The sequence below is a fragment of the Hypanus sabinus genome, chromosome 19 (assembly GCF_030144855.1).
Source record: "Hypanus sabinus isolate sHypSab1 chromosome 19, sHypSab1.hap1, whole genome shotgun sequence".
In the NCBI taxonomy this organism is placed as follows: Eukaryota; Metazoa; Chordata; class Chondrichthyes; order Myliobatiformes; family Dasyatidae; genus Hypanus; species Hypanus sabinus.
In genome coordinates this window covers 43,841,142-43,855,503 of record NC_082724.1, presented here as the reverse complement: position 1 = coordinate 43,855,503, position 14,362 = coordinate 43,841,142, and the positions used below count along the sequence as shown (strand labels likewise).

General features: G+C 39.7%; 1 protein-coding gene across 2 annotated transcripts in view; it reads right to left on the bottom strand.

Moving 5' to 3' along the window:
- Nucleotides 1-2,154: 2,154 nt before the first annotated feature.
- lrrn1 (leucine rich repeat neuronal 1) overlaps nucleotides 2,155-14,362 on the bottom strand; it is a 42,614-nt gene continuing 30,406 nt past the window's right edge. For both annotated transcript variants that reach the window (XM_059944876.1, XM_059944874.1), the window contains one exon: nucleotides 2,155-5,328. In XM_059944876.1, the coding sequence (XP_059800859.1) occupies nucleotides 2,944-5,094 (2,151 nt within the window). In that variant the 5' untranslated portion in view covers nucleotides 5,095-5,328 and the 3' untranslated portion in view covers nucleotides 2,155-2,943. The remainder of the gene's footprint in view (nucleotides 5,329-14,362) is intronic.

The window sequence follows — 14,362 nt, the reverse complement described above, 5'->3', positions numbered from 1 at the left end:
AATTGGGGCAGCTGCTTATTTGGGACAACTCTTAAAGAACAAAAGCAAATCAAGAAAATAGCCAGGATTCCCTTTGAAACAATGCACACAAAATGCTGGAGCAGCTCAGCAAGCCAGGCAACATCTATGGAAGAATAAACAGTTGACTTTCTGGCTGAAACCCTTCATCAGGACTGGAAATTACTTTATTTGGGACACCATGCCAGTTAATTGGGACAGGTTTCTGTTCCCAAACAGTTTCTAACTAGCATCAGACACATGCAATTGCGTGGCCATAAGATACCCCACCATGCTTAAAGCAGGCAGTTTTTAAAATAGACAATAGGTGCAGAAGTAGACCATTCGGCCCTTCGAGCCTGCACCGCCATTCTGAGATCATGGCTGATCATCTACTATCAATACCCTGTTCTTGCCTTGTCCCCATATCCCTTGATTCCCCATCCATATGATACCTACCTAGCTCCTTCTTGAAAGCATCCAGAGAATTGGCCTAGTGTCAGTTGTGTGTTTCTGTCTAAAGTGCAGTGATTTTTGTCAGTGATAGTTGGTGATAAATAAGCAGCAAGACAATTCAGAACTGTTTTGCTCACTATGGCTTCAGCCACTTAGGCTTGTATTTGCCAGAAACAGCTGAGAATGAAAATAAAATGATTTCACTACTTCAACAAGTTAGGAACTATGAAGCTATTGACATTCATCTTGAATATTAGAATGAAAATGAAGACCTGGGTGATAAAATCATCAATAGTATTATATGTAGGCAATCCATTATCAGCACTAAGAGTTTGAGCTGACTTCATTCATTTACAGTCAAAAGGAAAACAGCAGCATAGGTACACTGGATGAATTGCTCCACTGAAAACCATTAGGAACTAATACAGTTTTATATTACTGTAGTGTTGTTCTGCTTCATATAAATACATTATTTGTTACTTGGTTAAACAGTAGTTTATTTTTTTTTATATACCTTTTTAACTATTTCCATGAAACCTTAGGTAATTAGGGCAGCCACTTAATAGGGCCAAAATGTGTTCCAAACAACCAGAATCCACTGTATTTTTTAGATGTGATTCAATTGCTTGGTATAGCTATTCTTGCTCACTATAATCCCATCCTGCAGCTGGATTTCAAGAATCCTTTGTCTTCCTATCTTCTCCTCATCAGTTTCAACAGTGATAACTGGAAAAAGCCTGGATAGAAAACAAGGAAATAATTTAAGGTCTAATGGCAGGTGGATACAAGCAGTTCAAACAGAATCCAAAGGGAAAATGGGGGACCTGGCCACTTAAAGGTAGGAATGTACTTCTGTCCATGAGCAGAGTTAAATGGATTAAATGAACAAAACCACAAGATCTTGCCTTTGGCGCAAATTCAATGGACATTTAGGATAGAGGATGATCAGTGCATTTACTAACTTCAGCCTCAATTTATAAAATATCCCAACCGTATGCAAGTGCCATTGTTGGTGGTCATTCAACTGCATGCAAATAAAAGGTCAAACATCAAAATATCCTTTCTTCATGTTTAGCTTCATCACTTGTTGTGAGGTAGGAGCCTGTTGATTGCCAAAAACGGAAACAATTGTTACTAAGAGTAAACCTGCAAAACCCTATTGTTGCACAGGGTTTAAGATTATTGCTACAGACAAAAACATAGTTAATGCTTATTGCATTTGTTTAGGCAGAGAGGGGCTTCATGAAGCAAGAATAAATTTGTGAACGTAGGAGGATTAATACTTTTCAACATGCTATTTAATTATCTTTAGGGCCAAAAATCAGCAAGGTGTATATTAGTTTCAAGCAGTGGCCAACTCTTCAGGCTTCACTCAAGGGGAGTGACGTAAATATTAAGAATTGCGTTTTCCATGTTTATCCTTAGAGATTGAGGATTATTTAACCTTGGTTCCTACTATGAAAATTATGGTCCATCAATACTAACCCCAATTTCACAATTTTATCAGGAATGATTCATTGAAGTTGCCAGGTGTTAGACCCATTCCTAGTGATAAAGCTTAATTTTTTTCTGAAATCGGAGGACAACATCAGCAACTCAATTTGTCAAATGTCACACTGTGTAGGAAATCTGCACAGACAATAGGGAAAACCTCAGAAGAACACTTTAATCAGAGACTCCAAGCTCTATAAAAATCAAGATCAAAATTTTAATGCAGTTTTGTTCTCATTTCACAATCTACTTCTCACAATAAAATTCATTATGTTAAACTCTAGATACTAAATGCAGTTAGAGACATTCAGAAAAAACCTGGCAGCTAAAGTCCCTTAGTAAAATCACCTAAAATGTACCTTAAGTAGCATTTTAAAGCACTTTAATTCTATTACTGTTTTATTAAATATTAACCACACACTTTTCTAAGCTGTGAAACTAATTCAAGCAAAGGTGGCAAATAAAATTTACAGGTGTTTGGGCTTTGAAATTTGAAACAAAAAAAAGGAAAATTATAGTTGATACAACAATACAACTTAGCTAACAGCATTCAATAGAAGAATGAAGGGTCTAATCCCATTTGCCAGCTTGAAGGTTCTAAACAAAAACTATAACATGGAAATGCATCAGTGACTGATAATTAAAAGGTAAACAGCTTTTCAGCAAGTAAGTACCCCTCCAAAGGCTTGTTGCTCTTTTATAATCATGTACCTGGACTACCACTGATTACTTTTGAGAATTCTGCAATGGAGAGAGATTAAAAGAATAATCAAGCGCAGTAACTGGGGCATTTAGCAAAATAAATGGAGCTGCCTTCTTTTAAAAAAAAATCCAACAAAGGCGATACGCTATACTAAAAGTCTGAAATATCCACCTGTCCTCACAGCTCTGCCACAAGTTAGCAAAGTCAAATTACAAAAAAGGTTCTGAACTTTCACTTTTGCAGAAAAAAGCAAAAAAAGTCTTGTGCTCCCTTAACTAGAAGCAAAATTCCTCCAGTTACCACACATAATAGCTTCTTGATGTATCGACAGGTGTAGGTTTCACATCAGAGGAACCATCTTTGTCTTTCTCGCTCTCTCCTTCCCATAGATTTATAAGTGGTGGATAAAGTTCATTCAGGGGAATAGACGAAGTCTTCTGCATGTACTTCTTCAATGAATGATGGTAGTTCTTCCGCTTGAGGCGTTTGGCTATATAAACAGCTATCGAAGCTATGCTAATGATGGCAAACATTGATCCCATAACAGCTGCAAGAGCAGTGCTGGTTCCCTGGTCAGAGATATCCAGCGAGAATGTCACACCTTTTGTAGTTACGTTGACACACGATTTCTGAGTTTGTTGGTGGATATTGGACACGGTTAGACACACCTCATACTCTGTGGAAGGCTGCAGATGAGTCAGGTTGTATTCATGGACATCAACAGGAACCCTTGCAGTGTACGTGATGTGAGGGTTGTCGATCTTCATGGTGGCTGAAGACCATTTCAGATTTGACGTCATAACATTAGAGTTCACTCGCCATGAAACCAAGATAGAATGCGATTCAGCTTGCTTTACGTAGATTTTCAGTACTTGAGTTCCATCCAGCAAGGTCCCATTTACTCGAATAGTTGCAACCCTTGTGTCTGCTCCTTCAGAGTTCTGAGCTACACACGTATATCGGCCAGAGTCCTCGACGTGAACGTGAGACACTTCAAGTGTCCCCTCACTGCTCAGCTTATATTTATCTGATAGGGTGTCCACTGTGATCTTACTGCCAAGTGGTGTGACCCAATAGATTTCAGGTTCAGGCTCTGCCATAGCACGGCAGTCTAAGGAGACCGTCATGTCTACATCAACGTTCAGATGGTTTGGGAAAGTCTCATGTGCAATCATTGGAAGACACTGCTCAGCAGTCTCCTGCATGAGAACTTCCTTGACTTGCTGACCTCTGTACTCTGGAGGCATCGCACAAAACATAGACTGGGGCTCCATGAAGCGAATGGTTGTTTTGTTTGAATTCATCCACTGGATAACACAATCACACCTGATTGGGTTACTATGAATGCTGACTTCACGCAGATTAGGGAGGTTATCGACAGTCTTTTGATAAAGGGCATTCAATGCATTATTATTGAGCATCAGGCTTTCAAGGGACGGAACTTCCCGAAATGCATAGCGATGAATGTAAGACAATTTAGGGTTATTTGTGGCTTCCAGTTTTGTAAGTTCAGGGAGATTATCCAAGGCATATCTGTCAATAGAAACAAGTTCAATCATGTTGTTGATACCAAGTTCTTTCAAGCGAAGCATGTTTCTGAAATCACCTTCCTGAATTTTGTGAACAGGGTTTTTGTTCAAATCCAGGAATTTTAAGGCCGGCACCTTCTGAAGTGCAAGCTGAGGCACTCTTCCCAATTTATTATCGTAGAAGGAGAGACTTTCCAGACTGTCCAAGCCTACTAAAGCATTGCCAGGAATTTCTGTCAATTCCATTCCTGCTAGAACCAGACTGCGCAGATTGCTTAAAGGTTTGAAGTTCATGTCCAGAATCCCAATTACAGGATTTTCCCCAATCATGAGAATCTCCAAGTTTGGCGTAGATTCAAACCAACGGCTGTCAATCACTCGCAGTTTGTTAGAGTTTAGGTGTAGTCTCAACAAATTCCTCAAACCAGAAAAGGCTTTGGCTGATATGCTACTAATCTGGTTGTGATTTATGTAGAGCTCCTGGAGGCTGGCAAGATCCTGTAAACAATAGTCAGGCATGTCTGCTATCTGATTCTCTTCTAAATGCAGTGTGGTGAGCTGAGTAAGATTGGTCAAGCCCACGTCGTGAATAGTGGTGAAATTATTCTGTGAGAGATCGAGTTCAGTGAGGTTAAACATCCGCTCAAACTCATTAGTTGTCTTGGCAATATTGTTGCTCTGAAGCAAGAGTACCTGGGTGTCAGCTGAGAGGTTGCTGGGGATTCTGGTCAACCGCAGGTCATTGCAGTCCACAGTGGCGGCTTCTCTGTACGTTGACTGTGGGGTGAACCATGGGCGGATTTCACAAACACACAGCTGAGGGCACTCGCTACGCTGCAGGGCTGCTTCAGTTAGGCAAATAGTCAGAAAACCCATCATCATGTGACAGATTTGGAAACTAATCCTCTTCCTCACCATTTTAAAAATCAAACTTTTCTGCGGAAACTAATATTATCAGGGGACTTCAACAATTCAAAACCACTGGTTGTAGAAGGTAACAGTAGAAGAGAGCTGTGGATACAGTGGTATACCTGATGCATTTAGTGTTGGGCTTTCAACGAGCCAGAAATTTTGGTCCTCAGTTGTGTCTTCACTTTTCTCATTCACCTGTAACTATCGGTGATGTCAAGTCTGTCTTGGCACCTGTGATGTCTGCAAAATGACAAGAGGAAACAAAGATCATACTTAGCATTTTATGGAAGCATTAAATATGGAGCAAGATTCTACAGATTAATTCTAGATTTAAAGAAAATACATTCTGACCACAATTAGCAATATCGTAGCAATGGCAATAAGATGGCCCACCTCATTTGTATGTGTCATGAGGGAGGCTTCAAATGCTTTGAAACTCAAATGGCATTGATAAATATTAGTGGCAAAGGAATCTTCAGCGGTATATGACTGTATCATTTGTAAAATGTGTTGCTCTATTAGGCTATATTGCTGCTGCCAGTGTTGGGTCTAAATATTAAACCATAATATGTAGGAGCAGAAATAGACTATTTGACCCATCAAGTCTGTTCCGCCATTTCCTCATGACTAATCCATATTCCCCTCAACCCCAATCTCCTGCCTTCTCCCGATAACCGTTCAGGCCCTGACTAATCAGACCTCTGCCTTAAATATATCCAATTACCTGGCCTCCACAGCCACCTGGGGCAATGAATTCTACAGATTCACCACCCTCTGGCTAAAGAAATTCCTCATCTCCATTCCAAAAGGATGTCTATTCTGTGAGCTGCATCATCCGGCCCTAGACACACCCACCATAGGAAACATCCGCTCCACATCCACTATAACAAGGCCCTTCAACATTCGATGGGTTTCAATAAGGTCACCCCTCATTCATCTGAATCCCAGTGAGTACAGGCCCAGAGCCAAATGCTCTTCATACGATAAGCCTTTATTCCCGGAATCATTTTTGTGAACCTCTTTTGAGCCCTCTCTAATGTCAGCACATCCTTTCTTAGTAAGTGGCTCACAACTGCTCACAATACTCCAAGTGAGGCTCCATTAGTGCTTTACAAAGCATCAATGTTACATCCTCGATTTTCTAGTCCTCTTGAAATGAATGCCAACATCACATTTGCCTTCCTCACCAATGATTCATCCTGCAAATTAACTTCGAGGGAATCCTCCACAAGGACTCCCAAAATCCTTTTGCACCTCAGTATTGAATATTGCAATAATTTATTCTTCATTTCCAAGTCCCAGCAATTCTACAGTTCACCCCACCTTTGTAACACTTGCTATTGGTGTTTCAAATGTCACAGTAGTTTCAACCATTTCAGCTTCCTTTCCTATAAACTTGGGGAAGAAAGTTTCCACAGAGTCAGATATATCATTCTCTAGTAAAGTAAAACTGTAAAATTCACTTTAGAACCACTCAGAAATTCTGAAGTTTCGACATTTGGTTCACTCTGACATAAATCCAACATCAAAGCTCCTGTCCCCATGCTTCCTTTCGACATGCTAGGAGCCTAGACCCCATGCTCACTTCAAATTTGCCAGGTTCACTGGGAAACATAACTCAGTGCAATATCTAAATAAAGTGGATTAAAGTTGGAATAAGTTTAATTTCCAATAGCTTAAACAAAAAAATGCTAGTTCAGCACCCAAATTCCTAACCTGCCAGGTTATTAGCTTTAATGCACAAGCACCAATTCTCAGCGGAGCTGAGCAGCAGCGTTCAGTTTGAAAGTCACAGTTCTAAATCTCAAACAATCTATGCTAGACCTTCAAGACAATAGAGACAACTGTAGTGCAGATGATACCAACCTATATAAAAGACAAGGCCTCATTTTCTCCTAAATAGACACAGCAGGGTAAATAAGGACAGCTCTATTTGACAGAACTCCAGATGTTGTGCCAACGGTTAACCCTAATGTCAACACCCAAAGCAGATCTTATTTTGTATTTAATAGTGGCAATTTTAGTGTACACTGACTGTTGCAGTTCCCTGCAACCTAATGAAAGAAAATTCTGGTTATGTGGGCTCAAATTATAAAATAGTAGATCAGTAACTTGGCAAAATTAATACCATCTGACAAAATTTAAAATCAGAATGACACAAGATATGGGGACATTTAGTCCATATTGTCTGTGATGACTTTGTGGTGAAACTGTCCAATAAGGTCTACACACTTATGCTTGTTCATAGTTCTACCACTCTTTTCCCTTGAAAAGATTTTGCCATTGCTCTTGAATGTTGCTATGAAATCTGCTTTAATCAGCCAGTAATTGCAAATAGCTTACTGTAAATTGTTTCCTTGTATCCAGTTCTTTTGCTGACCATGTTAAATCCATGTCTCCCATTTACCTTGTCCTGCTTATTTATACCATCAAAAACATCTATGAACTCCACTTCAAGGGCAGAATAAAAAAAAACTTTCTGTAATTATTTTGATTCTTTAACCTTGAAATAACAGATTTTTAAAATAAAATGTTGAACTCGAATTCTGAAGAGAATTTTAATGGCCTTATGCAATTGCATGGCTGACAATTCCATTGAAGAAACTACATGCAATTGAAAATTCTATCCTTTGCTTGTAAGAGTTTTCAAATCATGATTGTGGGCAACAGAAAATGCTAGTATCCATTCACATCACAAAATAAACTGTCAAGACTGATTTTGGCAGCAACTGTGCAGGTCTTTACACTGAAAATAAGTTGTAAAGCACAACACCTTGAATAGATTGAGGCTTGTAGGCTCATGTCAATTGAATAAGCAACTTCAGCCCCCCCCCTCAATTAAAAGCTTTTCCCCAATAAGTAGCATGCAACTGGACTATTATGTGCATATTGTAAAATCATCATGTATTTAGATAAAGATAGCAAAATAAAGAACAATAGCAAGATAAAAACTATAGGAGAGATACAAAATATGACTTTTTCTAAATTATGCACAAATCCAGATTCATTGCCAAGTAACACTGGGAATGAAGACTGGACACTGAATGAACACTGGGAATGTACTAATATGGGAATGGACAGAGTTCTGTTCATGTCCAAGAACCAAGGACAGGCTCTTTGAATATCAATATCAACCCACCCTGTACAATAGCAAGTAATAAAGGTAATGTTGTTGCACAGCACTAGGAGGAGTCAGGGCACCTCTGCTCCTTTTACTTTCCACCATTGCTGAAGGGGTTGCAGTCCAATTTTCATTGCTGGCCTAGTATTTTATAGTAAACAGCTGGCCCAATGCCAAACCTCCAGTAAAATGGATTATAAAGACAATAACTATTTAAATAATGCACTATGCCATGACATTGGAAATACATTTAGGCCAACTTAAAATCCATTACAACAATGCACAGGGAAATAAAACTGTAACAACATATACCATTCCAGTTAGACTTCGGCTTCTTACACAATCAGCTGCACATATTCAGCATAATTTTACGTCTCCCTTGTCAGCAGTAGCTGCAGCACACCGCTCACAGTCCTCCAAAACAATAAACGCAACTCCACACGGATTTCACTTCAATGGTACGTCATTCAGCAATCTCCAATGATGAATATTACTCCATTGCCTTCTGGATGTGTTTTCCTCTCCAATTTAGAACTAATTTTCCTTTTTGTAAATTATATTCTTTTATAGATGGTTCAGCATGATTCCTATTTTACTGCAGCCTTGGGGCATTTCAAACCGAGCTGTCTGCATAACCATGAACACCCAATTCTAGCTTTGGATCCATTATAATAAAGATGCTATTCACATGCAAATTATGGATGGGGGTGGTCACACTTCACAACAAAGGGAAAGTGATTCCACAACTCTAGCAGGCAAGCTTGGAATGACGCCATGCTTGCCTCCCATTTATTATTGACCCAATTAATAGGGAACTGAGATGGTGTTTAACAAGCAGAGGCCTTAGTACTAAATAAATTTTTACAAGGACAATATCCTTTGGTGCAATGCAAAGATCAATGGGTGTAATTACTCACTAACCCAGAATTTCTTGTAGCAGTATATCACCCAGTCCTGTCTGTAACATTTGAAAAACTCCAAACTCACTAATTGCAGGTTTTCAGTGTAAAATTGCAAAGTGCTCTTCGAGTCCTTAAAGGAAAGACCCTACAAATTGTCAGAGCCCGGCTTATGCAACTGATTGTGTTGTGTGGGAGAGAAAAAGAAAAAGTAGCAAGGCCAAAGCATACAGAAGAATGACGGGGCTTTCAGAAACTGAAAGTTAAAGCACTGAAATATTTGTAAACTAATTCAAAGATGCAAATTACTGCAAAGTTCAAAGTACATTATCAAAGGAACATACAATCAGTGCACTTTTATTCAATACTGGAGGAACCTAACAGAGTACCCACTGAGCGTATGTTCATGGTCTTCTGCTGCTTAGCCTACCCACTTCAAGGTTCATTGTGTTGTGCACTCCCAGATGCTCTTCTGCACACAACCGTTGTAATGCATGGTTATTTGAGTTAATATCATCTTGTCAGCTTGAACTAGTCTGGCCACTCTCCTCTGACTTCTCTCATTAACAAAGCGTTTTCACCCATAGGACTCCTGTTCGATGGATGTTTTTTGTTTCTCACACCATTCTCTGTAAATTCTAGATACTATTGTGTGCAAATACGAGGAGGGCAGCACTCAAACCACCCTGCTTGGCACCAAAACTCATTCCATGGCCAAAGTCACTTTGATCACATTTCTCCCCCATTCTAATGTTTCCTCTGAGCAGCTGGAATCTCTTGACCATGTCCCAAGCTTTTTTGCATTGAATTGCTGCCACATGATTGGCTGATTCTCATTAATGAGGTGTGCAGGTGCATCTGAGAGTGACTATTGAGTATACCGTATGCCACCATACACTACTCTGAAATTCACGTTCTTACAGGCATTCACAGTAGAAGAATAAATCAATGAAAAACCACACACAAAACTCTGATAAACAACCAATGTGCAAAAGACACACACACACACACACACACACACACACAATTAGATGCACAGTCCTTGAAAATGAATTCATAGGCTGTGGAATAGGTTCAGAGTTGAAGAAAGTGAAGTTATCCACACTGGTTCAGGAGCCTGATGGATGAAGAGCAATAACCGTTCCTGAACCTGGTGATGTAGGACCCAAAGATCCTGTACTTCCTTCCCAATAGCAGCAGTGAGAAAAGAGCAAGGCTTAGATGCCGAAGGGTTTCAGCCCAAAACGTCGACTGTACTTTTTCTCCCCCATAGTTGCTGCCTGGCCTGCTGAGTTTTCCCAGCATTTTGTGTATGTTGCTAGGGTGTTCACCATCTGCAGATGTGCTCTGTTTATGGCCTGGTTAGTGAGAGTCATTGATGGATGCCACCTTCTTGTGGCAGTGCTCCTTGTAGATGCACTCAAAAGGTGGGGAGGATTCGACCTGAGATGAATTCTACCGTATTCATCACTTTTTGTAGGAACTGTTCCCTTATTATCATTCTTTTGCATCTATTCGATCATGGTCACTGATCCCGCTGAAAGTCTAACCTGGTAAAGATCCTGAGCTTGAAGACATTAGTGCAGAGAAATTGTTACGTCGGTGCTCTGCTGCTGGATACTTTGAAGAATCTAAGCGCAGAAATCAAAAAGCCAAAGTCATGCAAAATGGATGTCGTCATCTCACAAGCAAGGGAGGAGAAAACCTTCCTGTGCCTTTGTGGCCCATGGTTTTTCCATTCTCAGAAAATATTAGTTGCTCATTGAGTTGGGAGAATATTTTCTATTTCTCCACCAATCAATCTCAAATGATGAACTAATGTACTGATTACATTGAAGCTAACAGAAAAAATTATATGCATTTAAACAGTACCTTTGATTACCACAATGTCCCAATTCACATCAATAGCCAAGTAAAGAATGAAAGAAATAACACAATAAATTTGCACCAAATTTCCTGAAAGAGCAGCAATAATGACTAGATGATCTCAGGTGAGGAAACATCAGAAATGTTGCTTGAAATCTCTGGGATCTTTTACATCCTTCAAAAAAAGGTAGTTCAATAATTAAACTAGAGTGTTGTCGAGTCAATTAGTGAACAGGAAATTAATTCACAACCTTAACTTGTGCCAGTGGGCTACACATCGAGACATTGCTGACATCCAAGTTTTATGCATCTCACTGCAATTCATCCTGTATTTTAGAATGGGTGATTAACTTAGCCACTCCAAGAGCTCTGCCTATTTGCATTAAGCAGCAGGGAACAATGACATGAATGCTTCCTTGGAGGGAAGTAAAAGCCCCCCTGGGTGCAACAACATTGTAACATGATCTGTTGTTGTTGGTCCCAACCATGTCACTCTTTACTCCAAACACTGGCCTTTGTTTAACTGATAGTTGTTAGTTATCACTCCTCACTGTTATGTTCTCAATCTTGGGAGCAATTTGAAAAACAAACAATTTTATTTCTCTCTATCAGCCTTGTAGCAGGAACAATCACATCCACATCACATTAGTATGACAAACCTTTGAAGTGATTCAATTGGTCATACAGCTGCATGTAAAGATTCATTTAACAGGTTGCAGCGATAAAGAAAATGTCAAGGCGCCACCCCTCCCCCATCCTTAAGGCATTAAAAAGTTTTACAGTTAAATACTTCACATACACACATACAGAGATTTTCCTTATAACCTTTATCAAATCCTCAGATTTATTTTAAAAAAATTGAAGTACGATACAGATAATAGTGAATTCTGGTTAATTGGGCCATTGGTGAATCAGGGTAGCTGCTCATTTTGCTAATCAAGAAAATGCCCAGGGTTCCCCTTGCTGCTTAACTGGGGCAGGAGACTGCTACTGAATAGTTTCTAATTACTGTCAGTCACATGCACATGTGTGACAGTTAGGCACTGCACCTTCAAGTAGTTTTTAAATAGCATCAGTTGTGTGTATTTCTATTCAAAAAGCAGTTATTTTTGTCACTGATAGTTGGCAAGAAATAAGCAGGAAGACAATTTAGAATTGTTTTGCAGTCTGCGGTTTCAAACATTCAGGCTTGGAGACGTTAGAATTGGCTGGGAATGAAAACGAAATGATTTCATTACTCACTGTTCGAATCTACAACGAATTTGAAGGTAATAGACAATAATCTTGAATGTTACAATGAAATTGAAAATTTGGAAGATGCAAACGTCAAAGGCATTATATGGAGGTCGTCTGTTATCTATACTAGGAGTATTTGCTAACTTTATTTACAGTCCAAAGAACACGGCAGAGTGTCGGCTGTCCATATCTAACAATGAGATTGAGACCTGTGCAGTAGAGTTTTTAAGATGGAAAAGTCATTAGGACAGTTCCACTCTCAACCTCTTAAATTCAGGCCTGGTGGTACGAGTAGTCAACATGAACTGGGGTTGTCCTCGGTTGCAGTGCATGACCATGACTTCTGTGTCTTGTCATCATGCCCTTCATTCTCCACAAAGTGTTGCTGAACCACCTTCTTGCCTGTTGATCTCATCCACCCCACACTGCCAGAGCAGACTTCACATGCTGGGGCAGGTATGCCCCTATTTTCACCACCATCATGTGAGATGTTGTACGACATAGGTGACCACGGTCATTCTTTGCAAATTTTTCTATAGAGGTGGTTTGCCTTTGCCTTCTGGGCAGTGTCTTTACAAGCCCAGCCATTATCAATACTCTTCAGAGATTGTCTGCCTGGCGCCAGTGTTCACAGAAACAGAATCTGTGATACGCACCAGCTTCTCACATGCTTATCCACCATCTGCTCCCTCGGGGAGGGGTGGGGGGAGAGCGGGAGATCTCCACCTTACTTGTGGGAGATCTGCAGGCTAGCAGAGGGAAGGAACACCTAGGTCTGGATGCACCTCCACCCCGCCAGCCTTTTAACGGGAGTACAAGCTGGGCTGGCTACCCTCTCTCAGTTTATCACACCAGTCGAAGTGGTGTACTGGAGTGGCTGCTGTCACATACAAACAACTATTTGCGGCCACTGTCTGGTGGGGATCAATGGAGAGTGAGCTGCCCTGGAATGGACACGCCAAGCTCCTTCACTTGAGGTGCGACCTCTCCCTGGCCACCCATACATAGCAGTGTGCATTGAATGAATTCCTTTATTAGGAACTAGTACTGTTTTGTAGTACTGTAGCAGCATTGGTAGACAGACAGACAGACAGACATACTTTATTGATCCTGAGGGAAATTGGGTATCATTACAGCCACACCAACAATAGTGAAGAAATATAGCAATATAAAACCATAAAAAAATTAAATAATAATGTTAATCATGCTAAGTGGAAATAAGTCCAGGACCAGCCTATTGGCTCAGGGTGTCTGATACTCTGAGAGAGGAGTTGTAAAGTTTGATGGCCACAGGCAGTAATGACTTCCTATGACGCTCAGTGTTACATCGAGCAATGAGTCTCTGGCTGAATGTACTCCTGTGCCTAACCAGTACATTATGGACTGGATGGGAGTCATTGTCCAAGATGGCCAAGTGTTCGAATTTGTTCTTTTTTTCCATTTAATTACATTTTGTACTCAATTAAACAGCTGTTTGTTTTTTTTAAAAAAACATTTAAAACTATTTCCATGGAACTTTGAATAATTGGGGCAGCAGTTTAACTGGGCCCAAATATACTGGTTCTTATGTATCCCAAATATCCAGAATCCACTGTATATGTGAAAGGGGGATTGCTTGTACTTGTACAGAATAGTCAATTCACCACCCATTTGCTGGTCATGTTTTGCTTAATATACAGATTAAAAAGAAACACAAAAAACACCACTTGATTATTCATCCTAAGCTGCTAGACATACAAAGCCTCACTCAAATTTAAACATTGTTAAGTGAAAAATCTTTAATGGATAAATGTCAAAGAGCTAGAAATTACATAAAACCAACCCTTTCAAATAGAAAAAGAAAAAGATTTGTTCTGTGATGTACCCATTGCTTATATACACCATAGATGGAAATCTAATTTTGCACATTGTCAGTTTAGATATCCTGAGAAACATTAAATTACTTAATATTCATCAGAATTGCCTTGGTCCCAAATAAATAGCAAAATATTGCGATTATTACCCTGATACACAATTAATCTAAATTTGTGTTTAAAAGGTATCTGAGTAAATGTTTGATTCAAACCGTTTCAAGAAATAAAAAAAATGGAAATTATTTCAGGATACAATTTGGTAGAAAAACTACAGACTTGGAATTTATTTATAGTGCATC